At 50.3% G+C, this 25,647-nt stretch overlaps 1 protein-coding gene across 11 annotated transcripts in view; it reads left to right on the top strand.

Annotated features, from left to right (window-relative positions):
* Positions 1-25,267, top strand: part of ITPR1 (inositol 1,4,5-trisphosphate receptor type 1) — a 147,234-nt gene extending 121,967 nt beyond the window's left edge. For all 11 annotated transcript variants that reach the window (XM_085072227.1, XM_085072233.1, XM_085072232.1 and 8 more), the window contains 9 exons: positions 778-953; positions 1,618-1,782; positions 2,953-3,148; positions 3,652-3,753; positions 5,715-5,854; positions 7,314-7,479; positions 8,360-8,520; positions 19,330-19,491; positions 23,894-25,267. In XM_085072227.1, the coding sequence (XP_084928353.1) occupies positions 778-953; positions 1,618-1,782; positions 2,953-3,148; positions 3,652-3,753; positions 5,715-5,854; positions 7,314-7,479; positions 8,360-8,520; positions 19,330-19,491; positions 23,894-23,983 (1,358 nt within the window). In that variant the 3' untranslated portion in view covers positions 23,984-25,267. The remainder of the gene's footprint in view (positions 1-777; positions 954-1,617; positions 1,783-2,952; positions 3,149-3,651; positions 3,754-5,714; positions 5,855-7,313; positions 7,480-8,359; positions 8,521-19,329; positions 19,492-23,893) is intronic.
* Positions 25,268-25,647: the final 380 nt, after the last annotated feature.

Here is a 25,647-nt window from a genome sequence, read left to right as displayed (position 1 = left end):
TTTTAATTTCCATCCATCCTCTGCTGTCTTTATTAATCTGCAGTGATTTGGAACAAGATTAAATGGCTGCTCGTGGTAGTCAGATGAGAGTAATATTTCCTAAGCTGCCTGAATTTGGGAGCAGGAGGAGAAAGCCCTGAGTGAGGATCTTGCCAGTCAGACACAATTTCTGTGAGAACACTTGCAGAAGGGGCAGCAGAGTGCTCTGAAATTTGGGGATCTTGCCTTTTTGTCTGTTGAGGGACCAGTTGCTCGAAGACAAAAATCTTTATGTCAGCTTTAAGAAGGAGGTGTCTCACATTCTGCATAAACCCAGGGTAAATGGTATTTTGGGCTGAGTCTTTTTTATGGCTCTTTCAGGGAAATGTATTTTTAGCTACACGGGCTCGGTGTTATGTAAGCAGGCAGTCTCATGGGACAGTCTAAATAGCCCCAGAAATAGCAGGAGATGACAAAAATGGGTACGAGGGTCTGAGCAAGGCACATCAGGAGGCTGTGGGGAGTGTCCTCCCCTGCCCAGGCACTGCAAAGAGCCCTCAGCATGCAGGTGTACAGCAGTGAACACCAAAATGGAGATCCCACAGTAGTTATTGTTTGCATCATGGTTGAGTAACAAGTTTGTAGTTCAGGCTGCTGAAGGGGCTCAGGTGCTTCTGTGCTCTCAGGGATGGCAGAGCACCGGGCTGGGTGATGCTGCAGCACAGACACAACCCAGGCAGTGCTGTGCTCACTGTGGTCATTCAGGCTCTGCAATGGGTGTGTTTTCCCTCTGCCCAGGCACCCTGGAGCCCCACCTGTCTGGCTTGCTGTGGACAGCCATGCTGATCTCGCTGGCCATCGTCATCGCGCTGCCCAAGCCGCACGGCATCCGCGCGCTCATCGCCTCCACCATCCTGCGCCTCATCTTCTCCGTGGGGCTGCAGCCCACCCTCTTCCTCCTGGGTGCATTCAATGTAAGGACCTCTGGGCTTTCCTCACCTTCTCCTGCCTCTTGTGGAAGGGTTCCTCACCTGAGCCTGAAGATGTGGAGGAAAAACGGCCTGGGACATGGGGGAGGAGGAATTCCCTCCTTGGGCTCTCCCTAGCACGAGTGCTCTGTGGTGTTCCTTTAATCCTGGTTCCCCAGGCTGCACAGAGCTCTGAGGTTTTGCTCAGTGTAGGGACAGCTCCCACCCCAGACACACACGGGAAGGAGTCTCTGTGACATAAAGCACTTTGTTCTTCACCCAGAGTGCCTCAGTATTTATGGGGATGTGTAAGAATCACCAAATGATGCATTGTGAGTCTGATGGGGAGCAGCTGGGGGAGTTGGGGGAGCTGAGCCTGGAGAAAAGGAGGCTCAGGGGGACCTTGTGGCTCTGCACAGCTGCTGACCGGAGGGGACAGCCAGGGGGTCAGGCTGTGCTCCAGGGAACAGGGACAGGAGGAGAGGGAACAGCCTCAGGCTGGGTCAGGGGAGGCTCAGGTTGGACAGCAGGAATTTCTGCATGGAAAGGGTGGTCAGGCCTTGGAAGGGATTTCCCAACAAGGTGCTAAGTAATCTCCAGCTTGAAAAAACATCCTGTTTTCCCTGAAAAACTACCTGTTGTAACTAAGTTCTTGATCATCTCTCCTTAGGTTTGTAATAAAATCATTTTCCTGATGAGTTTTGTGGGTAACTGTGGGACCTTCACGCGAGGATACAAGGCCATGATCATGGATGTGGAGTTCCTCTATCACCTGCTCTACCTGCTGATCTGTGCCCTGGGGCTCTTCGTGCACGAGTTCTTCTACAGCCTCTTGGTGGGTGTTTGCTGTCTGTTTTGAAGTCCCATCTCAGGCATATCCAGAACAAATTCTGCTTTTCTGCTGGGAAGCTGTTGGGCAGACACTGGGCAGAGCCATACACTGGAGGTTTTCCTTAGGAGAGGTTAATGTGAGAGAAAGCAGGACTCCTGCCACAGCCCTTCTTCTGCTGTGTGACTTCTTACACAGACAGACAGTGAGAGGGCAAGGTTTAGATGGAATATTGGGAAGATATGGTTCCCTGTGAGGGTGTGAGGCCCTGGCACAGAGTGCCCAGAGAAGCTGTGGTGCCCCTGGATCCCTGGCAGTGTCCCAGGCCAGGCTGGACAGGGCTTGGAGCAGCCTGGGACAGTGGAAGGTGTCCCTGCCATGGCAGGGGTGGCACTGGATGAGCTTTAAGATGCTTGGCTGTGTTATTATCAATAACTATAACACAGTGCTGTGCTTTCTGAGCAGCTGGAAAACTTGTGAGTGTGTCCATGGCTCTATCCAGGCTCCTGCCCTCACAGGACGGACACAGATCTTGTCTGGGGTGGGATTCACCTTGCACAGCATGACTTCTAAGAATAGCACTGAAGGAGTGGATCTGGTGTTGGTGGAGAAAATGTGTCGCTGTTGAAGCAAAGCTGAAATCCCATTCAGAACAGGCTATTTTTGTCCCTTTGTTTGATGTTTGCCACATCCTCTGGTACCTGAGCTCGTGATTTTCTGTGTTCACGGAGGTCCAGTTTAACAGATACCTCTCCTGTCATCCCCCAGCATAGCCTCAGCCTGCCTGGGCTCTGCTGTGAGTTGTCCCTGACCCAGAGCAGTGAAAAACAAAGGAAACATCAGCAGAGGAATCTAAACACAGAATTTGGAAAAAAATACCGCTTGTTTAATTAAATGCTCAATAAATGAAGATTTAAAGAAAATAGCTAATTGCAATTGGAAACGAGCTGCTTGGAGGCTGTGAGGGGTAGAGAATACTGCAGACAGCAGCTAGCAGTGTGTGTTGGCAGCTGGCTGTGTGTCTAGCACTGAGGCAGAACAGCTGCCCACAGCAGGCACGGGCTGCTGGCCAAGCTGCTGCACAGGAGGGCACAGCTGCCTCAGCTCCTCCTGCTCCAGCGTGGCTGGCCCTGGTGGCACCAGCGGTGCTCCATGTGCTGTGGTTGCTGTCCCCAGCTCTTTGACCTGGTGTACCGCGAGGAGACTCTGCTCAACGTCATCAAGAGCGTCACGCGCAACGGGCGCTCCATCATCCTCACCGCCGTGCTCGCCCTCATCCTCGTCTACCTGTTCTCCATCGTGGGCTACCTCTTCTTCAAGGATGACTTCATCCTGGAGGTGGACAAGCTGCCCAACGAGACCCTGCTGCCAGGTCAGTGCTGATCTCTGGGGTGTGGGGAGGGAGGGACAGGGTGCTGTTCCCAGGGCATGGACAGGGCAAGGGGAAATGCTTCCAGCTGGGCCAGAGAGGCTCAGGTTGGACATCAGCAGGAATTTCTCCATGGAAAGGGTGCTCAGGCATTGGAACTGCCCAGGGAGGTTTGCAGTCCCCATCCCTGCAGGTGTCCAGGGAAGGCCTGGCTGTGGCACTCAGTGCTCAGGGCTAGGGACAAGGTGGGGACTTGGCACTCAATGGAGAACCTTGGAGGTCTTTTCCAATCTATAATTCAAGGAAATAAAAAATGCTTTTGTGGTTGAAGTTAAAGCCATGGAATGTGTAAATCAGAAAGTACTGTGCCCTTCTAAACCCTAGGGTAAGATACTGCTCTAAATGCCTTGTAATTGCACACTGAATATGATGGGGAACATTAGTACCTCAGAATTCACCTTGCAGGGTGTTAAGCCATCCTTTGATGTAGCATTTTCTGGTTGCAGATCGCACAGAGCCAGGTGAGACCATGACTGGAGAGTTCCTCTACTCAGATGTGTGCAAGGCAGGGAGCAGTGAAAACTGCTCCTCCATCATTCCCTCAGACCGTGAGTACCACTCTGGAATTCCTAACTCACACCCTGAATTTTCACACTTTTTTTGGTTAATCACCTTCAATTAAAATAGTTTCTTTAAAAAACCTATGCAATAAATTTGGGAACAAAACCATCATGTGATTGACTCGAAATAGGATTAATTTAGGCCAACAGCATAAATAACATTTGTTACAATAAGTGACTAAAGCAGAGGAACTTAGATCTAAACCAGACTTCATAAAACACTGCCATACTCTTTAATTTTCTACGTCAGTTGGAGAAGGAAGAGATGCAGTTTGCCTCTTTGCAAAGTTTATTATTTTAAAACATTAGGCTCTTAAATGTGATCTCAGAGGATAATGCCCTGTGAAATACAGTTTATTGGCAGCATTGTTCTGTCTCAAACTAAGGAAACTGTTTTAATATCATGGCAGGAAGTACTCAATGGATTAAGTAGACAGGAGTACGCTTGGAGATCAAGAAAGTGAGATATTACCTGAGTATTGAAATATTTCAGTTTTATTTCCTAGAAAATGTAATTTCCTTGTGGGAGATTTATGGTACTGGCTGGGAGGGGCAGACAGAACATCCCAGTTTCTGTGGGAAGGGGAGCTCTTGCATGGCCATCAAAGGTCAGTGATGACCACCAGCCTTCTCACAGGAGGAGAGGACTCTGCCTCGCTCAGGGCTCCTTTCTGAGAAACTAAAATTCAGCCTTGATACAAGAAAATAAAAAAAAATCAGCCTTCATACAAGCTTTTTTCAGCTTCTTCACTCTGGCTGCAGGAAGGAAAACTCAGGGATGTTTTTAGATCACAAATAATCAGCACAGCCCTGGGGTCTTGTGTGGTCAGGGATGTTCATGATGCCCCATCTTTGGCCATTGCTCTTGGGTTTTGGTTATTTCAGGGCTGCACAGGGATTTGGGCCTTTCTAAGGCTGGCTGTGGGAAGGTGGGATCTGCTTTTGAGCAGTTTGGTGATGAAATGAAAGTTGTGAGGCTTTTAATGGGTACAGGGGGAGTGTATGAGGTTAGGGAATGAATTCTAGCAGCTCTGCAAGTGAAACAGTGAAGTTGGAGCCTTGAGCCAAGCGAAGAGAAGGTCAAAAAAAGTGTGTTGCTTTTCTAGCAAAATGCTGTTTCCACAAGCAGTGATATTTTAGCCATTTGAAAGCTCTGAGTGGAAGTTGCCATTTTGAGTGCAGCCCAAAGGCTGTGCAATCTGTCAGGCACCAGGGGAGAGTGGAAGAGGCAACACTTTGTCCTCTGAGCTGTCAAAAAGCTCGGATTCTGTATAAACAGGCATCTGGTGATCTGAGCTGTGCTGAGAGCAGCGATGGGAAGAGATTGCACCGAGGCACAGGCAGCAGCTCAGGCACAAAAGGAAAGTGCTGGTGGGGAGAGGAGGGCAGGGAGGAGATTTGCTCCCAGGGTGGCTCTGGAGAGGGGCAGGGGAGAACATGGAGATGATGAGGAGATCTCCTTTGTGGGGAGAGACTGTTCAGGGCTGGTTAGTCCTGAGGAGACCAAGAGGGGATCCCATCAATCCATCCAGTGTCTGCAAGGGCTGTCAGAGAATGGTTCTAGGCCTTTTCAGGACAAGGAGCAATGGCCATAAACTAAGCCAGGTTTTGTTCAGCATGAGGAAGAGCTTCTTTCCATGGAGGGGCAGAGCCCTGGAGCAGCTGCCCAGGGAATCATGGAGTTTCCCTCTCTGGAGACATCCCAAACCCAGCTGGACATGTTCCTGTGTCACCTCCAGGTGACCCTACCTGGGCAGGGCTTGGGTGGATGATCTCCAGAGGTCACTCTGACCCACCCTATTCTGTGATTATCTGGGAATGAACTCGCAGGGATTTGCAACACAGGCTGGCAGTGTGAGGGGGGAGAGAGCACAACCAGCAAAGAATGGAGAGGAGGATTTAGAGCTAATCTTGGCTGTGAAACGTGTCTTTGCTTGCTGTGTTCCCAGAGCTGATCAGCGAGGAGCTGGAGGAAGAGAACAAGGAGCATACGTGCGAGACGCTGCTGATGTGCATTGTTACTGTACTGAGTCACGGGCTCAGGAGCGGGGGTGGAGTAGGTGATGTGCTCAGGAAACCTTCCAAAGAGGTAAATTACCACTGGCTGGGGGTGGAGGAGTGATCCCGTGTAGGGCTGGGATCTGCTCTGCTCTGCTCTGCTCTGCCTGCGAACACAGGGAGGAGCAGAAGCACAGGCACCGTGCAGTTCTGCTGCTGTGCACTTCCATCTCCGGGGATCCCATCCAGCACCAGCCTCTCCATGCACCTTCCACACTGCCTGCTGTAGGGCTTGGGGAGCTTTAGGGCTTGGGGAGCTGGGGGCTGTGCAGAGCAGGGCCAGAGGAGCAGGGCTGGGGGAGCCAGCAGCTGGGAGCTGAGGAGAAGGGAGGAGATGAGCACAGACTGATGAGGTGGCACAGGAAGGTGCTGAGGTAGCTGGGGGATGCCAGTGGCACGAGTTTTTGTGGGAGCCATCCCTGGGGAAAGGTAACGTGTCAGATGGAATGGATGAGAGGACAGGGACCAGGCTGGGCTGGTGGGAGTGTGGGGGAGGAAGGATGGATGTGGCTGGGAGCTGTGAGGACCAGGCTAAGCAGCAGGAATTTTCCATAACACCAAAGCTCTCCTATAGCTCTTTTTGAAGGTGTTTGTGTCCATCATTTGGGAAGAAATTCTGCCCAGTGAGGGTGTGAGGCTCTGGCACAGGGTGCCCAGAGAAGCTGTGCTGCCCCTGCATCCCTGGCAGTGTGCAAGGCCAGGCTGGACAGGGCTTGGAGCAGCCTGGGACAGTGGAAGGTGTCCCTGCCATGGCAGGAGTGGCACTGGATGAGTTTTAAGCTTCCTTCTCACCCAAGCCATTCCATAATTCTGTGATGATTCTGTGATCTGAGGCTCAGGCTGTCACTCCCAAAGCAATGCTGGAGGCCAGTGCTTTTTTGTTCTACCTGAAATTTCAAAGTTTTTTCTAAAACTTAGCTTTATTTTCAGCTTACAAAGTTCATAATTCTTAATAATAAGTTTGGCACTTGACTGACAGGATGATTGTGAAAATGGGGGTTGGATATTCAGGCCTGCAATAAATATGGAATGTGTACTGAAGCATCCAGCTTAGTGTTCATATACAGGGTTGTTAAATGAAATTAATGGTATTAAATTCCAGTAAAAGACTTTATGGTCCACAGTGATCCTCTACTGATATACAGCAGATTAATATAAGGATATAATTTGGAAGGGCTTTAGGGAGGGGTGAGAACAAATTTCAATGTGTGAGAAAAGAGTTTTTTCTCTTGTGAAAGTGAGACAAGAAGTCCAAAATCTTGGACACAGGAAGAGCAGCTCTGCAGAGAACCCACACTGGCACCTGACTAATTTGTCTTTCAGTGATTTTGCTTTTTAATTTTGCATTTTAGTTCCGTGTAATGTTTTGAGCTGTGAGTTACCCTTGGAGAGCATCAGCAGTGGAGATTCTCAGGGTGTGGGGCAGTTGGTACTAAGGGTAAGATGTGCACCTGATTGGGCTGTTAATAATTCAAATGTGTATCTTGCAGGAACCTCTCTTTGCTGCTAGAGTGATCTATGATCTGTTGTTCTTCTTCATGGTCATCATTATTGTCCTGAACCTGATCTTTGGGGTGATCATTGACACTTTTGCTGATTTAAGGAGTGAAAAACAGAAGAAAGAGGAAATTCTAAAAACGACTTGCTTTATTTGTGGTAAGTGTGGAGACACAGTTGACAAGAAGGGGTTACTCTGTGCAAGCCAGGGATAGCTGCAAACTCACAGGAAAAAAAAGTCTTGAATTCCTGGCTGTTCCTCCTTGCATTCCTCAGCCAGTCCATGTTCCTGGGTACCACGTGCACTGGAGCTGGCAGCAGCAAGGGATGGGGAATGCTCAGGATACCATTTTTCCTCAAGACTTTGGTTCTTGTTTCTCCTCTGCCTCGAAGAACAGTTTCCTATTGGACTGGGAGAGATTTTTATGAGCAGTCATTTTTCCAGGCACACAGAGTGCTGCCTGTGAAAGCTTTTCCCACCAGGAGGTTGGGAATGGAGGTGCTGTGGTTGACTGACATGGTCCTGCCATGTTGCATAACACACAGCCTGGCAGGATAACCTTTGGAAGTTTGCTGCAAAGCAAACGTTGCTTTTGCTATCAGTTTGCCTAAAAATAGGAGATGTGTTATGAAATCCAACAAACTGCTTGCTACAGGGTTGTTGCCTTTTTTTGAGCAAAATTTTTCTGCTACATGTAATAAATATAAGCAGTAATTTTCCTCCTTTCTTCTTCCTCCTCCTCTTCATTTTCTTCTCATCTTCTTCTTTCTCTTCTCTTCTCTTTCTCCTCTTTCTGTTCTTCTTGTTCTTTCTCATCTTTCTGTTCTTCTTCTTCTTCTCTTTCTCCTCTTTCTGTTCTTCTTCCTCTCCTCTCCCTGGGCATTTAGCAGAGTTTATCCCTGTAATTCAGTGTTCATTCCAGAATGACTGTGACTTTCAGAAGTGCAGCAGACTGTAGAGATCAGTTTTGTTCTAGAGCTGATTTTCCAGGCTCCCAGCTGGCAAACACTCAGGGCTCTCCCTGTGTTTCCCTCCCAGGTTTGGAGAGAGATAAGTTTGACAACAAGACTGTCACCTTTGAAGAGCACATCAAAGAAGAGCACAACATGTGGCACTATTTGTGCTTTATTGTCCTAGTGAAAGTCAAGGATTCCACAGAATATACAGGACCAGAGAGTTACGTGGCAGAAATGATCAAGGTGAGCTTGGAGTTTTGGTTTTTTTTTCTAGATTACACCAATCCAGAGGAATATGTGGTATAGTGCTCTCTATTGTATTTATTTGGTAAATGTACCTGTGACTTGCCAACTTCCAAAACACTGTGTTTGTGTGCCAGAGCAGGTGACAGAGACTGGTGACAGCCAGGTAGTCCCCATGGCTTGAAACAGGGGAAGAGAACCTGTTCTGCCTTAAATTCACATTAGGGAGAGTATTTTCAAGTTGGTGGAAGTGTCTGAAGCACAACAAACAGGTTATAACCTGTCTTGGTATAAATATCTCCAACTGACTTGGAGGATTTGTTGTCATATGATTTGAGCTTATTATTGTGAAAAACTTTAATTAATATCTACTCAATTGGAAGGGCTTTTAATGAGAGAATTAAAGCCCTCATCTCTGCCAAGCTGCAGGTTCAGAGCTCCTGGAATTAGATCCAAAGCCCAGTCACTAATTCGTGTCTTCTGGCTGGGGAGCAAAAGCTGTTTGATTTATACCATTTCAATCTGATTTCTTTAGAGCAGAAGACTTTGCTGACTCCCCTCCCCAGCCCTTTTGCTGTGAGGTTCCACCTCCCTTGGGGTCATGGTGGGTTTGCAAATCCCCCCAAGCCCTCTGCGAGGTCAAACACGTTATTTTGGGGTCACCAAAGTGTCCGTCCTACTTCTGGGCTCCTACCTCAGTAATGAGGGCTTAAAGAAATCTTGTGAGCAGTCACCTGATAGAGGATTAGCACAGTGAGATAACCAAGTGCATCACTGCTGCTTTCCAGTCTGGCTGATTATATTGCTCCCTTTCTTTATCCCCCTGCAGCACGCATGACTTCAGGGGGAAGCACTGCACTTCTGAAGCGTTTTTGCTTCCAAAAGATCATTTTGTGTTGTGTTTTTGCTTCTAAAAGATCATTTTGTGTTGTGTTTTTGCTGTTGGTAAAACCAGTTTTAAAAAGAAAGTTTCAATTGATAACCAATTCATTACTTCAGCTGAACAGTTCGAATTAGGTAAGAACCAAAAATTAGTCACTGAATATGTTTGCATGGAACACAAAAACTGGAGAACTTTTATAAGAATTCCCATTCATTAAGTGTCAGCAAGGGCTAATTACTGTGTGTGGATGGGAATGGGGATAAATTATGCATAGCCAGAGTGTCTCATGCAGATGCAGTTTTATGTAACCATGTGCTCCAGGTAGAGGTTTGGAGTGTGTCTGTAGCTGGGGTTTTGCATTTGATGAGCCAGTTTGAAATGAAGAACTAAGAGCAGGTCTCAGTGAGGGCTGTTGAATGTGGGGTGGAGCTGTAGGAGTGTGAAATAGGAAGGAAATCTGGGTTTCACCCCAGTGCTCTGTCACCATCCTGCCCCAGGCTCAGGCTGCTCTGCCCTGGCTCTGGAGTTCCCTGCACTCCATGTGTTCCTTAGGAGCCATTTGGCCAAGCTTACTCTGAAAATCCATTTCTTTCCAGTGTCCTTTAACATTAAAACTTCCCTTCCTGCCCTAAAATCTGGGTGTGAAACACGATGAATCTATTTCTCTACCAGACCTCTTTTAAATGCTGCTGTGAGTCAGGAATGCTTTTTTTCCTGCTCAAGGTGTTTTTTGGGGTAATTTGGGTGGGGCCTAGTTCATCTGTTCCTCAAGCTTTCTGCCTTCCTAGAAGCCCAGACTGGTTTGGGTTGGAAGGGACCTTCAGGAGCATCCAGTGCCACCCCTGCCATGGCAGGGACACCTTCCACTGTCCCAGAGTGCTCCAGTTCCCATCCAGCCTGGCCTGGGACACTGCCAGGGTTGGGAGTCCCCAGCCTCAACCTCTCAGGGTAAAGTCCCATGAATGCAGAAGGACAGGAAAGGAAAACATTTAAAGTTGTGATTCCCAAGGCACAGAGTCACCTGTGGAGGTGCTGGTTCCCCATGGACTCCTTCACACCACAGCCTCTGCTGGGAGGTCTCCTCAGGGCATGGCTGGGTTTTAAAGGGATTTTCCTCCCGTATTTCAGACTGAAGGTGGCACTGTAACATCTTGGATAGTGGCACAGATGGGGCACATCTCCCATGGGCTGCTGGGTGGGACCAGCGTTCAGCTGCTGCGTTTTTAGGAGCTGGGCTAGGAAGCATCATGAGCTCCAAGTCCCACTGTGATGGCAGAAAACACCTCAGATGTTCCACCTGTATCTGATCCCCACCAAAACATCTTGAGGAAACTCTTGAATTTCTGCCCTCTGGTAATTGGAAGAAAAAGATGAAGAAAATACAATTTTAAACATTGCCTTTGCAGTTCAGTATTTGTGGGTTGTTCCAACACCACAGAACAGTAAAAAAAATAAAGAATGTAGGACACAAATTATATCCACTGTCAGTTAGTGAGTTCCTTCCAGTGCTGCTTGTACAGTGCTTTCAAGATATTTTAAGCACTGTGGTATCAAAAGAATCCTGGACAATTTCATTTATGCAGTTAGTGAATATTCAGGAACCCTAAGAGTGATCTTGAATTTTGATGTTTTCTCGTCTAAAAATACTGTGTGTAGAAAGGCAGTTTTGAGGATTCCCACTGTACTGGGTATGGCAGAGGTGGGTTTGGCCCATGGCATTCATCATGCACCCTGCACTATCCTGAGCCACATTAAAGAAATTGTAGCCTTGAAAATCAGTGATTAGCTACAATCCTGTACTGAATTTTGTATTTCTTCACAGACAGAAGCTCATTAAGTTCAAACACATCATGAGGAAAGAAGTCAACAGGTACACTTAGAAATGGAGTTGAATTTAGAGCACTGAAGATTGATCAAAGAATCAAAATTAAAAAAAAAAAGCAGTGACCTGACCTGAGCAACCTGGCCTAGGGAAGGTATCGCTGCCCTTGGGGTTGGAATGAGATGAGCTTTAAAGGTCCCTTCCAACCCAAACCAGTCTGGGATTCTGTGATTTTATAACCTAAATTCTCCTAACTGTTCTGGCAGTGCTGCTGTGACTCTAAACTTGCAGCTCTGTCACTCTCCCTCCCATCACCCTGTTGTGGTGCCAGTGTGGGGCTGCTGGTGGCTCTGGCATCTGGGCTGGTTTGGTTGAGTGCTGTGCAGGGCTGGGCTGCCCTGGGCTTGTAGCTGCAGGTCCAGGCTGCTGATAGAGGCTGGAATTCACCTGTAAACAGGGATAATGTTCCCTTTCATCACGAGGGGAGCTGGGGCAGGTGATGTAAAGCTCGGGGTATCTGAGCAATCTTTGCTGGGAATGGCTGGAGATGCAGGGGGAATGGAATGGGGCTGCTGGTTGGTGTGGGGTGTGAGCTGAGCGTGTTTTTACACCCTACTGCTGCCCCAGCTCATCCCTGCCCAGCCTGGCAGCCTCGTGTGTGGCAGGAGAGATGGCAAAAGGATTGCAGCAGCTGCCCTTGGAAATGCATCCCTGAGCCACCTCCTCAGGATCAGGTCAATGGCACAGGCAGTGCTGCAGGATGTCAGAAAACATCTCTCGGTAGCAGAGATGATATTCAATAATTCCTGGTGTTCCCAAGGCTCTCCTGGCCGAAGCAGGAATCCCTCTGGCTCCATCCCTGCGATGGGCACTGCAGAGCAGGGCTGGTCCTGCCCTGGAGGAGGTTTGCCGGGAAGGATGCTGAGGGTGCTGCAGAGCTGGCATTCCGGTGATTCCCAGGAACAAAGGCCCTGTTCCTGCGAGCTCTGCAGTCACCAGGAAGATCAGGTGATGTCTGAATAACACCCTGTGTGTGGGAGGTGGGGGGATCCACTTATCGCCTTGGCCAGACATTGACATCCACACCCAGATGACTCATGTGAACTCCGTGCAACTCCCTGCAGATTAGTTCATTTAAATGTCTTATCTTCCCATCCTGCCTTGAGAATTGCTGCTGGAGCTGTGTGTTTGCTGTGGCAGCCTGGGCAGCACGGCAGCTCAGCTGTCACCGGGGCCTTGGCAGGGCTCTGCCACAGCCAGCTGTGCACAGGCATTCAGGATATGTAAAATCCTCACTCTGCAGCTCGACACAGAGAAAACCACACAGGGTTGTGTGCATTCCTGAGCTGTCTGCAGGCAGCTGCAGGGGCTGTCACAGCACAGACCTATATTGCTGTGCCCAGCTCCTGCATGCCCTGCTCTGCACCTTGAGCAGGGGGATGAGCTGTGGCTCTCAGGGATTGTACATGAAGATATGCTTATTGAGAAATAAAGGCTGTTTTGGAAAAGGTTTTAGCACAAAGCTTCCTAACTGGCTCCTGCAATTCCCCCAGGCTTTTAATCCCAGCAGGGTCTGTGTCATTACCAACCTTTATTACAAAAATGAAGCAGAGGTGTCAGGGTTGCCCAAGCTCCCATGTCCAGGTCGAGGGCACTGAGTTCCAAATCTGGATTGTGTTGTCATTGAAAATGAACCATTTGCAAATAGGAGTGATGGCACAGATATCCTTAAAGGAATTTGGAATGGGAATGAGAGCTACAGATTTCCCTGTGTGCCTTAGTTAACCTCTGTGTACAAACCTGGGGATTTAAATATATTATTGGGCTTTTTCCTTTGTGTCCTGAGCTCTGTCCTGTAATGGGAAGTGTTTCTGATTCTGGGTTTGAGTGACTTCTGCCAAGGCACAGCCTCCTGTTAAGCAAAGACAAGGTTCCATCAGTGTCAGGATTTTAAATTGCATCCTTCCAGAAGTGCAAGTGTGACCTGAAGCCTTTCCCAGGGAGCTGCCCAGCAAGGGCAGTCACTGTGCTCTGAAACCCAGCAGGAATGTGGGATTCATGAGTGGTGATGGCTTTGGGGAGTGGCTGTGTCCCAGGCTCTCCATGAAATCCAGTTCAGCTGGACATGGCCAAGACTGGCTTTGCAGTGCAGCACCTACAGGAATGACAAGGGCAGACCATGATGCTTCCAACCCAAAGCATTTCAAAAGGGCTTTAATGATTCCAGCACTGCTGAAAGACATATGTGCATGAAATTACAGTCTGAGAATGTGTTGGAAACTTAGTTATGTTCATCTGTCATTTGTGCCTGGAAATCCTGTACTTCAGGCAGAGTCAAATAGGAGAGATTTGTCATGTCAATATTGAGCAAACCAGCTGCAGACAGGAGAGAGCAGCCTGTGCAAATAATTTGGTTGCAGATGAGAAAATTGGGGTTTTGGGGCTCCCAGTGACTGTGATACTGGTGCAGGCTGGGAGAGGAGGAGGACCAAGGAGGTCAGGATGTGATCTGGAGCTGACAGTGCTTAGTTTGGTGGGAACTTCCCAACAAGCTGCATCTTGAGATAGCTGGCCAGAGTTAGCCAATATAATTACAGGGTTAATCAACAAATCATGGCAGCAGCATGGAAGAGCCAAGAGTGTTTGGCAGCAGGCCTGGAGCTGCTGGAAACACAGTGTCATAGGCACGGGCTGAGCTTCGTGCTCAGATAGGGAAGGAACTTGTTCCACCCTTGGAATCAGCCTTGAGGTGCAAACCAGGAGCTCACTGGGAAAAAGGAATGGTCAACCTCATCTTCCCCAGCTCTGGCACAGGCTGCCCAGAGAAGCTGTGGTGCCCCTGGATCCCTGGCAGTGTCCAAGGCCAGGCTGGACAGGGCTTGGAGCAGCCTGGGACAGTGGAAGGTGTCCCTGCCATGGCAGGGGTGGAACAAAGTGGGCTTTAAGGTCTCTTCCACCCCATCCCAGTCTGGGATTCTCTGGAGCCTGTGAGCTGCCTGCCCCATGGTGGGCTGCAGGAAACCCTCCTGCTGCTGGCAGTAACCTCACATGGCTCAGTGCTTGGTTTTCCCTCATAAACCACCCAGAATCCTAGCTGGGAATCTCAGGTTGGCATCCCAGCTGACCAGGCAGAGGTTTCCCTTGGGCTGAGCGTGTGGAAGAAAAGGGCCTGGGTGGATGAAAGCAGAAGGAAAGGCTTGGGGCCAGTTCTGGGGAATGGGATGTTTGCATAACGTGCTGGGGTTTGGGTGGATCCCAAACAGCTGGCAGGGTGGGTGCTGAGTCCTGCTGGTGGAGCAGCGCCAGTGCCCTGGGACAGGGGAGGCTCCTGCCTGGAAACCATGGGTGACAGAGCCCCGGGGAGCTCAGGGCACTGCTGCTGGCTCTGGCTGGGCCCAAAAGCCCCGTGGGGCTGTGGGGAGTGGGGCGAGGCTGGCCCTGAGTCAGCGCCCTGACCCGCAGGCGCTCCCGGCCGGATGCTTGTGCAAGAGACGTGGGTGACAGCAGCCACTGCCACCAGCTGTGCTCTCAGCCTCTGCTGGGGAATTGTTTTCCTGCCCAGCTGTGGAGGTGTAACGTGCCCTACTTCAGTGGGGATGCAAACAGCCCGGAGGAGGTTGGTGTGGAGAGGTGGCCTTGTCCTTTCAGGGCTCCTGTCCCCGCAGGCCATCGGCTGGGTGGTGCTTGGCTGGGCTCCACCGAGTCACCCACAGCACAGCTGTCCCAGGGATGTAGGGCCATGGTCATCCTCTGCCTTTGGGAACGGTGTTTGTGTTCCAGGGTCCCTGCTCTGCACCTGCCCGAGTGCCACGTGGGTATTTCATTTCTGGCAACAGAGAAAAGGAGGTTATTGCACCCTAAACCTTGTGTCATCAGCCTCCTGTGGCACAACACACAGCATGTGAGGAGTTGAAAACGTTCTGAGTGTGCAGGGGGACACCATCCAGGGCTGGTTTCCATAGAGAGGGGAGAAGTGCAGCTCGGTGTGCAAGTAGTGATGGTGAGCCCTTTGCAGCAGAGAGAGAACCTGAGGTGGGGATTTCTCCAGGAAGCTCTAGAAAGACCCAAGAGGAGTCCCATCTCACCACAAACAAACAGATGAATTTTCAAAGTGCTTCACAGAGCTCTTTAGTAGCTGTGTGGATCTGATTTTTAACTTCCCATGACAGAAACTGAAATTTGCTGCTGCCACCTTTCCCTGCTTGTGTTCAAGAAACGACTGGACGTGGCACTCAGTGCTCTGGGCTGGGTGACAAGGTGGGGATCAGGCACAGCTTGGACTTTGTGATCTTGGAGGTCTTTTCCAACCTCAGTGCTTCTGTAAACTATGCTGCTGGGCAGCCTTTTGATGGCAGCTGTAGGGATTTACTTTGGAGAGGGCTGAATTAGCCCTTCAGCACAGGGGTAACTGGATAAATGGAGAGGAGTGGTGAGCCCTTGGGGCAAGGAGAGCCCCAGGCCCTGTCAGAGCAGCTGTCCCCTGCCCAGGGAGCAGAGCTGCTGCCTCTCGTGGCACAGCTCATGCCGAGGTCGCCTCTCAGCCTTTCTCAGAAGCAACTCTTCGGCAGAAGCGGGAGGAGCGGCGCTTCTCAGAATGAATCGCGTGTGCATCACGCTTCCTCTTCCTCACATTTCCAAGCGGGGATGGGCAGCATCGTCACCCCCGTGTCTGAGATGCTGTGATATTTGCCTTACAACAGGGACTTTTCCAACTTTACCTAGAAAAGAGCTGCAGCCCCAAACCCAGCCTTGCGGTCAGCCAGCTTCCGTCAGTGGCTCCGCTCGCTGCGGCTGCTGCAGCACAGGATGCTGTGCCTGTGCTGGGAATGGGCAGTGAGTGTGCCCCAGGATCCTGGGAATGGGGAGCTGAGTGAGCCCCAGGATCCTGGGAATGGGGAGCTGAGTGTGCCCCAGGATCCTGGGAACGGGGAGTGAGTGATCCCCAGGATATTGGGAACAGGGAGTGAGTGCAGCCTGGGATCTTTGGGCAGAGGATGCAAAGGGCACTGGTCTGTGGGCACCAGCAGGAGCACTAGCAGCCTCCCCTCACCCAGTGCCTTTGAAACACCTCTGAAGCCTCAAGAGGGATGTGAGGCCATATCTCTAAAGGCACCCCAGGGCTGAGCTGAAGTTCAGCAGAAACTGGATCATGGAGATATAAATCTTTTATTGACCCCTGAGCGGCAGCACCGGGAGCTGGGCTGGCCCAGCAGGATCACCATCCCCTGACCTTTCAGCATTCCTGCTCCCTTCTGGTGGTGCTGGCTGTGCTGAAATATTTATTTATTTGAAAGAAAACACCCCCGCGCTCCCAGCAGGGACAGGGACGGGCTGGAGGCTGTGTGTCAGCAGCCTGGTCACATCCAGCTCCTCTCTGCAGGGCTGGGGGAGGCTGGAGAACAGGCTGAAGGTTTTCCATGTAAATCCAGGATGAGGAGTGTGTGCAGCAGGCAGAGCTGTGTCCCACTGTGCTGGCAGCCTACCTGCTGTCCTCTCTGCAGTCCCAGCATCACCTGGTGCCTGCATTACCTGCATCCACGGGGATTTATCTGCCCCCCGTGGTTCTCCCCCTGGGTGTTTTCCCAGCCTCTTTGGGTGAACACCTCCTTATTTCTTGCCGGGTGGCAGCTGGACGTGTTCAGAATAAACACTGTGTTGGAGTGGTGCTAACAAGCCCAGTCAGGGTGGGCACAGCCATGTCCAGGCCATTCCCTAAGGTTGTCCCTGCACAGGGAATTTCCAGGTGTCCCATTAACCCTTTCAGGTGGGTCAGCACTTAGCTGGGCATTGCCAGTTCCAGCTGAACAGTGAGCTCTGTTCTCCAGCTCAGAGACACCCCAGAGGGCTGTGATTCTGTCCCCTTCCTCAGCCTTCCCCTTCCTCAGCCCATGGAGTTCACATGAAGCGTGATGTGGTTTTAATCTTTGAACACTGGCATGAGAACTAGAAGTGCTTTGTTGGTTTTTTTCAAATGAAAGCCAAGATTTACCCACTTTGAGGGCTGGGGCTTTCAGAAACCCAGCGAGCATGGAAGCTCTGAGGAGGCTGCAGAAGCTGTGGGTGCTGTTTGATTTCACCCTCCAGGCCTGGAACGATCAAGTCACAGCCTCTGCAGCAGCTGCAGCGTTGGCTGAAATTGCAGAGTAATGTTGGAAAGTGGTTGGGGTATTTGTTATGAAATATTGCAGTAGGGAGGGCTGGTGCTTCCCTCATCCCTTTCATCCTTCCCAAGGATGGGGCCTGGGAATGCTCTGGGGATGGCCTTGGAAATGTCTTTGGGAATAAGGAAAATACTTGTGGGGCAAGAAAGGGGCAGGCAGGAGCTCCAGGGCTCTTGTGTCTGCCTAGAAACCTGGGGACATGGGCCTGAGGGTCCAGGCAAGCCTGCAAAGATAAATTGCATCAGTTCTAATTCTCTCATCCTCTGTCCTTGTTTCTTTCCTGGAGGAGCACAGGGAAGTGCAGTTGGTGTAGTTTGTTTTCCCTGGGTGGGAAATGCTGGACCCGAGCACAAATGTTGAGCTGCCCCCTCCTCCCTAATGAGGGTTTTACTACAGCTGGAAGAACACAGTGCAGTGTTGCCTATTCCCACTATTAAACCTTAATTGTGGGACTGGCGTTTCCTAAAGTCCAAAATATTTTGGCACTTGTCTCGATAAAGGCATATTTTTTTCGTACATAGATTTTTTTTCCCCCCTTTTATTAGCAGAAACCATCTGCCCTGTAAACAGAGATCAGGAGCAAACAGCCTTCCTGGCAGTTCTGCATCACGTGGGAATGCTGTGGTGCCTGCATGGGAAAGGGCCTGCTTTCTGCCTTCTCATCCTGGCAAAAGGAAACTCCAGGCAGATCAGAAGCAGCTAATTTAAGCTGATGAGTCTTGGCACCGCATCTGAATTGCAGAGAGGATGTGACTGGAGCTCTCTGTAGAGGTGCACAGCCCTGATTAAGCAGGATGGATGCTCCTGGGAATGAGGGGGGAGCGTGGAGGGGAAGCGAGCTGGAGCTGGAGATTTAGGCAGGGAATGACAAAAAGCCAGGAGTTTGCAGTGCTGCAAAAACAAGCTGAGAGCCCAGAGAAGAGCCTGGCCAGCTCAGTGGGGTGAGCTTTGGTTGCCTTTAATCAGCAGTGTCGATTGATTTTTGATTGCCAGCATCCTTTGGTGTTAATGCAGTCACCCATCACCCTGTGTGGTGTGTCTGAACCTTCCCAGCTGTGTCACCTGGGAGAGCAAACACACCCTTATCGCAGCCAGCCCGAGTTCAGCTTCCATTTCTGAGCATATCTCCAGCGTGGGAGGGGAACCAGACTAGATGGGAAACCAGTTTGATGTTGAACTGTAAGGTGTCAGGACGTGGGGTGCACCCCTCCTCCTCTTTTGTGGCTTTCTGTTCCGCTCCTGCCTTTATTTTTAACATCTCTGGCGTGTACAGAGTGCCTGTGTGAGCAAACTGAGTGTCCAGTGACATTCCTGACTGCAACTTAAACATGGAATATTAGAGAATTTCTATGGCTGAACAAAAACTCTACTGCAGGCAGTGCATTGTAATGTATCTGTCCCACATTTTACCCTAAACCAGACAGTCAAATTATGATTTTCTTTATTATGAAAAAGGAAGTATTTCAGCTGTGGAAGATTTTCCAGGTAGAACTTGGTTTCTTTCATCAGAAAGCACAGCCAAGCTTTGCTTGATCAAAAAAATCAAACCAGCTTTATCACCAGCAGAAAATCTTCTACAAACACAGAAGATTGTAAGATGGCAGCAGATTTCTAGCACTGGGAAATGCTTGTCCAGACGTGAAATATGGGCTGGTTTGATGTCCAGTGTCAGTGTATTTATCCTGAAGTGTATGTGAGGGAGCAAGGGCTGGGGGCAGTGAGGAGCTGGGGAGGAAACCAGCCCTGAGCAACCCCAATTCCCAGCAGCAGCACCTCAGTGCCTCGGGCAGGCACTTTGCAAACTTTCCAGTGAGATGCAAATGCAGATAACTGCAGATAGCTACAGATAAGTACAGAGCTGGTGCATCCGAGGAATGTCCCGTGGCTGTAGAGCTCTGCCTGTGCTCTGCAAACACTAATTGTCCCTGCTGTGTGACCCTCAGGAGAGAAACCTGGACTGGTTCCCCCGCATGAGGGCCATGTCACTGGTCAGCAGCGACTCGGAGGGAGAGCAGAACGAGCTGAGGAACCTGCAGGAGAAGTTGGAGTCCACCATGAAGCTTGTGACCAACCTCTCTGGACAGCTCTCCGAGCTCAAAGATCAGGTAAGGAGCAACCATACACTGTGACAGGCAGGACATGGCTCCTGCCAGCCCCTCGGACCAGCTGGGTTCTGCAGCTCCACGGCTTCTCCAAACCCCAGGGAGAGCTTTCCCACAGTAACTCATGTTTAGGGAAGAAGTGAACAAACCAGACATCCCTCCAGAGCCCTGTGCCCCAGCTGGCCTGCCTGGTGCTGACCCAACTGGCATCTTCCAAAGTGGCCACCTCAGAAAGGGAAAACTTGTGTTAAAAAAATCACCAGAGTTAAATCTGGTGCAGGGAGCCTGGGTGTACTGTTGTTGTTGTTGCTGTTGTTGTTGCTGTTGTTGTTGTTGTTTGGGGTTTTAACCCGAAGAGCTGAGCACGATGCTGTCAGCCAGAGGGTGTGACCCTGATACAAAGGGCTGTGTCACTGCGGGGACCTCAAAACCCACCGAGAAACTGGAGAAGCGCTCGAGTGGTTGGTGGTGCTGGTCCCTGGTGCTGTGGCTGTGCTGCTGTGCAGATGTGATTTGGCTGCTGCCACCCTCAGCCTGCAGCATACATCCCCAGAGAGGCTTTGCACTGCACCACATGCTGCTGTGAGCTCCCCACACACCTCGCAGTGTTTTTTGGTGCAGCAGCTTCTCTGCAGCGAGAGCTTGTTGGCTTCTGCCTTGGCTGGGTTTGAGGGCATCGTGGGGCTGCTGCCCTACCCAGCCCACCTATGGCTTTGTGACACACAGAGCAGCAGGGCTTTAGCTCCTGCTGTCCACAGGGATTCCAGCCTAACTGCAGGGAACAGGAGAACAGTGCTGCCTGCACTGGCAGGAGCTGTTTGTGGTCTGCTTATCTCTGTGCATTAATAAGCTGAGCCAGATGGTTCAATTAGGAATTTCTATAGGTATTGGCACTGGCTAGCATTAATTGCTGCCTTGGATCCCGGTGGTGGATGGAGCTGCCTGGAGCAGGAGTGGCCCAGCTCTCCCAGCACCAGTGCAATCCCTGCTGCCCAGGTTTCTCCATGAGCCATTCCTGTGTCAGGAGTCCCTGGCAGGCAGCACTGCCTTCCCATCACGCTCTGCACTGGGGCTGCAGCTTTCCTCAGCACCCTGTGGAGTGCGAGGAAGGGATTAATGTGAGGGGCTGGGAGCTGACAACCTCGCTGCCCCGGGCTGTAATTAGTGCTCAGGCACGGTGCCACAGAGCCCCTTGCTCCACTTGGTCTGAGCACGGAGGGCAGAGGCAGTTGCTCTTTTGTCTGGGCTTTAATTCTTGCTGGGCAGTGGTTTCGCTGGTTTGCCTGGAAACAATTAGCCTTCCCCACGTGTGCTGTGCCTCCCTGCTGAAGGCTCTGACTCGAAGTGCTCTGCAGGCACAGGAGCCCTGCCTTCCCTTCCCAGGGCAGCAGCCAGCACTGCCTCACGACACATTTCTCTCTGAAGCTTGCAACCCTCTTGGCTGACCAAGCACTAAAACCCCTTCTCGCTCTTTGTGAAAATAAGAATGAAGGGTTTAGCTTTTAGAGAGCAATTTGACTGTGAAAGCAAGAGAGGAAACCAGCTTCATTAATGTGGTGATAGCTTTTAGGAATTCCCCTAAGTACCATTATTGAGAGCCCTGCTGAAGATGCAGGATGCTCCAATTATGTGACAAAGCCAGTATATCCCTCCTCCTGATCAGGAACTGTCTCCAGGAAAGGAACTAACTCAGGGAATTTTTATTTGTATTTATTTTCTTGTAATTAAATAAAGGGAAAACCTCTCATTCATTTGCTCTTCAAGCTCGTTAGGTTTCTGGAGATTCTAATTATTAGAAACCGAGCTCCAGCTCGCCTGCCTTCCCAAAGTGCACCAAGAGCCATTAAAATCCTGATCACTTTAATTCTGTGCAAAAAGATTACACCATAATTGTCTGCAGCAGCAGGGGATTAGATGTAATCACCCAGAAATCCTTCCCAGCGCCTCCTCCGGTGTCAGCGAGTGTGAGACATCACTGCTGGGGCCAGGCCCTCTCTGGGGACACCCCCTGACCCCAGGGGTGACTCAGGGTGACTCAGCTGCCAGCAGCCCCAGGGGCAGGGTGTCCAGTGGGGTCCTGCTCCTGTTCATGCCTCGTTCCTGGAGGAAACTCCAACTCGCCCTAACCTTTGGAGCCAGGCAGCCTCTGTCAGTCCCAGCGTTATCGGGGAGCCCAGGCTGGCTCAGCTGAACCCAGGGCCCCTTGGGATTTGGCCCTGTGTTTGGATCCTGTCAGCACAATTCCAGGGCCTGGCAGCTCCCTGGGGATTCGCTGTGTGTGGATTTTATGGCCTGTTAGCCCAGGTGTGCTGTCACTGGAAAGCTTTTGCAGGAGACTCACTCTCCAGTAAATGTGATGGCAATAAGCTGCCATCCTGCAGCCCTGTGCCCTCCACACAAGCATTAAGCATCGTGCAGGATTAATAACATTCTGCATTGACACTAAAATTGCATTTCTCTCTCTTTTTTATGGTTGGTTGCTTTATTCTTCCCTTTTTTAAAAGCCACATCTTCTATGAACACCTGCATCAGGGTGCACCATCCCTTTTCTACATAGCGTGAAAAATATCTCCTACATTCCCTCTTCATTATTCCTCTTTCTTTCCATTTTTATTCCATGTGTCCTCTGAATCAGTTTATTGGCAGTGTGAAATTGTGACTCAGTTTACTCAGTGAAGACAATTAATGTAAAGGGGCATTTTTAAACCAAGTCCTTGTGGCCTCTCTGCATTTCCACTTGTGGTTTATCTTAGCAGCAGTTAACATCCAGGTTCAGCAGGGAATGGTTGAGTGTGCTCAGAGAGCACTGCAAGGCCCTTCTGCCGCTCCCATTGCCTGAGAAGCATTGGAAGCCTTTAGTGGAGAGAATTGCAGCAGCTGGTGCAGAGGAGCAGGAGGTGTGACCTGGTCTGGGGAGGCTGCAGTCATCCCTCTGGAAAGGGAAAACAGCAGCTCTGCCTCCCCTTGGGCCAGGCAGCCAGCAAGGTGCTGGGCTGAGGGAAAGGCTAATTATGGTTTCAAGAGGAATGGTGGTGTTCCAGCCCTTTTCCTGGTGGTTAAAGGGTTCAAGGAGTGCCATGGACACCCAGGGAGCTGTGGGGTGTGCAGCACGTCCGGCCTGCGGGACATGGAAGAGCCTTTGGAGGATGTCCAGAACTACCTGCTGGGAGCAATCCTGTTCCCCACAGTGAACTCCAGACCCGAGGTCAGCCCCTGGCCAGTCACCCCAGCATGCCCCAATACCCTGCACCAGCTGGGAAACTCCATCAGCGCTGAAACTGAAGGTTTTAAACAGATGCACTCAAGTGGTTTAGTGCTGGCCACGGTGATGGGGCTGGGTTGAGTGTTGGATTTGGTCTTAAAGGTCTTTTCCAGCCTTAACAAATCCATGATCCCAAGTGTGTTACAAATGAACTGAACGTGGACACACCACCTCCCATCTCCTGGGGTTTCTGCCACAAGCAGTGACATCGGCTGGCATTTGTCATTAAATCTCAGAAACTGGAGAAGTTCAATGGTGGGTGTAGCTGGAAGGAGCAGCAGGAGCAGGATGGGAATGTGGAGCACAGGCCATGGTGTGCAGAGCCCTGAGGGTGTCCTGGGGGAGCCTGGGTGCCCTGCTGGTGCAGGGATGAGGTGCTGTCCTGGCGTTCCCTCACCCAGTTCCTGTGGGCAATCCCACGTGTTGGCTCCTCTGCTGCCGGGACGGGAGCTGTGGGATCCAGCTGTGGGATCCAGCTGTTCGCTCCCGACACCCTGCCCAGCCAGAGTCATTCCTTACACAGCTTATGTAACTTGTCAGAAACCTCCCAAAGTTTTTAAAAAATGGGAGTGCAGCCATTGGATTGCGGCCATTTCTCAATATCAGGAATAACAAACAATGATCCATTTTCCGTTCACGGTTCACCGGTCAGGGAAATGCTGTTTTATTTGCTGGGAAGCAGATGGGGAATGCTGAAGTTTGGGATGCCTGGCAGTGAGGTGGTTAAGTCCTGCCTTGGCAGACGGGGAAGGATGTTGGCTCACTCCGCTCCGGGTGAGAGCAGGGAGTGCTCAGCCTTTTCCAGCAAAGGCAAGGGTATTCCCAGCCTGACTGCAGGGCTCGCCCCTTTTTCCGCCCTCTCCGTCTCGTCTGCTGGACGGGTGACAAAGAATTCCTACCGGGGGAGGTTCCTGCCGGCTGATTCCCGCTGCCCACGGGCTGTGCCCAGCTCTCCGTGGCAGAGCAGTGTCCTGGCACACAGACAGGGTGGCCATCCCGAGGTGGGCACGGCTGGGGCTGGAGTCACCCCCTGGCCTGGCTGCCGCCGGTGGCTCGGGGCAAACGCCAGCCCCAGCAGGCCCTGGGGCGAGCTGACGCACAGGAAGCGCCGAGGCCTAATGAGCAAACTTGTTAATTTTCCAGATGACGGAGCAGAGGAAGCAGAAGCAGCGCATCGGTCTCCTTGGACACCCCCCGCCCATGAATGTGAACCTGCAGCAGCAACCAGCCTAGGCTGGGAGGGTCTCTGCCCCTCCGGGACACCCCAAACCTTGCCCAGCCCGGAGGCTGCTCCCTGTACTTCTGTGCATCCTGTAAATACCCTGGTTTTATACTACATGTATATGACTGCTACTCTATCGAGCTGGGGGCGTGTGGATTGTGATTAGAACTGTTGGCACGGGACGGAGGTTAAACTTTGTGCCAAAACTATCAAAATTGCCTTTTTCTTGGAAGGACTAAAGAGAGCACCTGAATTGCACTTGAAAAGATTATTTGACTATGTGACATGTATTTTGTATTTAAAAAAAAAAAGAATAGAATAGCTAGTATTTATGTTTTTATACAATTGTGCAATATGAATTATGCAATCACAATATATTTGGAACTCCTGAATGTCCCAAAGGGAGTGCACATCTTTGGATCTGGTGTGTTAGTACAATGTAATAAATGGTATAAAATTACAGGTGTAAATGAGGCTGCTGCAAAATTGTGTAACTGGTGATTTTTTCATACCCTTGGACATTTTTGTACCATGTGTGTAAATATCTTGCAATGCCATATTTGTTGCCTCTTCCTCCCAGAGATGATGCTGGGACTCCGTGAGCTGTTCAATTGGTATCGATTAAAGCAAAACATTATTTTGAAGCTTCCGAGTGAGGAAAGCAGGAGGTATTTTTCAAGAGATTTCTTTAGAGTACTGGGGCTAGAAGAGCTCAGACACCGGGTTTTTTAAATGCTAAGATTTCTTAAAGGGAACTTTTTATGCAAAATGAAGTTTGGAATGAGGATGCACTGCTGGCGAGTCGGTGCAGTCTCCAGAGCTGATGCTGAGGCTGTCCAGGCTGTGCATTCTCAGCGTGTAGGATCCTTTCCTTCTATTTTTTCATTAGAGACCTTTGTGCCTGCTAAAGCTTTAGCAAAACAGGCACTGCACCGACTGAAACGTGTCCTGTAGCTGAGCACTGATGTGTGTAACGCTTGTGTGAGAGCCACTGGTTTGAGGCTGCTCTGTCCCACCCTTTCCTCTCCCTGTCCCCTTTCATTCGGTCACTTTCTTTGGTTTCTGATTCTCCAGAGTGTGAAAGGAAACTTGTCAGGTTGTTGTTTGGTTGGTTGTTTTGTTTTTTTTCTCCAATCCGCTGCATAGTTTTATACATGGACCTCATTTTACAGAAGCTGACTTCTCTGCAATACTGTCTACAAAAGAAAAAAAAAGAAAAAAAGCTACAGACAGAGCTATGAAAATTTGTAAATGCATAAATATAAGTATTTAAATAAATGATGCAAAATACTCTACAGTCAGAGGCTGCTGGTGGTTTGTGTCCCCTCCAAGGTGGTGTGTCGTGGGGGCCTGGCAGGTAAGGATTGGGGCTTTCCCAGTGCCCAGAGGGGCAGAGGTTGATATTTTAAAACCAGAACAAACCCCTCCTCCAGCAGCAAGAGGCACTGTCACCCAGGGAGCCTCACCTGCCGTCACTCCAGGCTGGGATACTTCACACTCTCCCCACTGATAGTTCAGGCTTGTGGCTGTCACTGGAGCATGTGAGAGTTAAAAACCCCTCCAGCTCCAAGTATCGTGTGCACAGCAGCGTTGCTGATTATGTGTATTTGATTAAGAGGTAGCAGGAACTACCTGGTACAATTAATCATCTTTAATCGGGTAAGTGCACACAACT

Source organism: Lichenostomus cassidix, chromosome 12 (assembly GCF_008360975.1).
Source record: "Lichenostomus cassidix isolate B80296 chromosome 12, HeHo_3.0, whole genome shotgun sequence".
Classification (NCBI taxonomy): Eukaryota; Metazoa; Chordata; class Aves; order Passeriformes; family Meliphagidae; genus Lichenostomus; species Lichenostomus cassidix.
The sequence above is the reverse complement of the archived record's forward strand: the minus strand, read 5'-3'. Positions and strand labels throughout refer to the sequence as shown.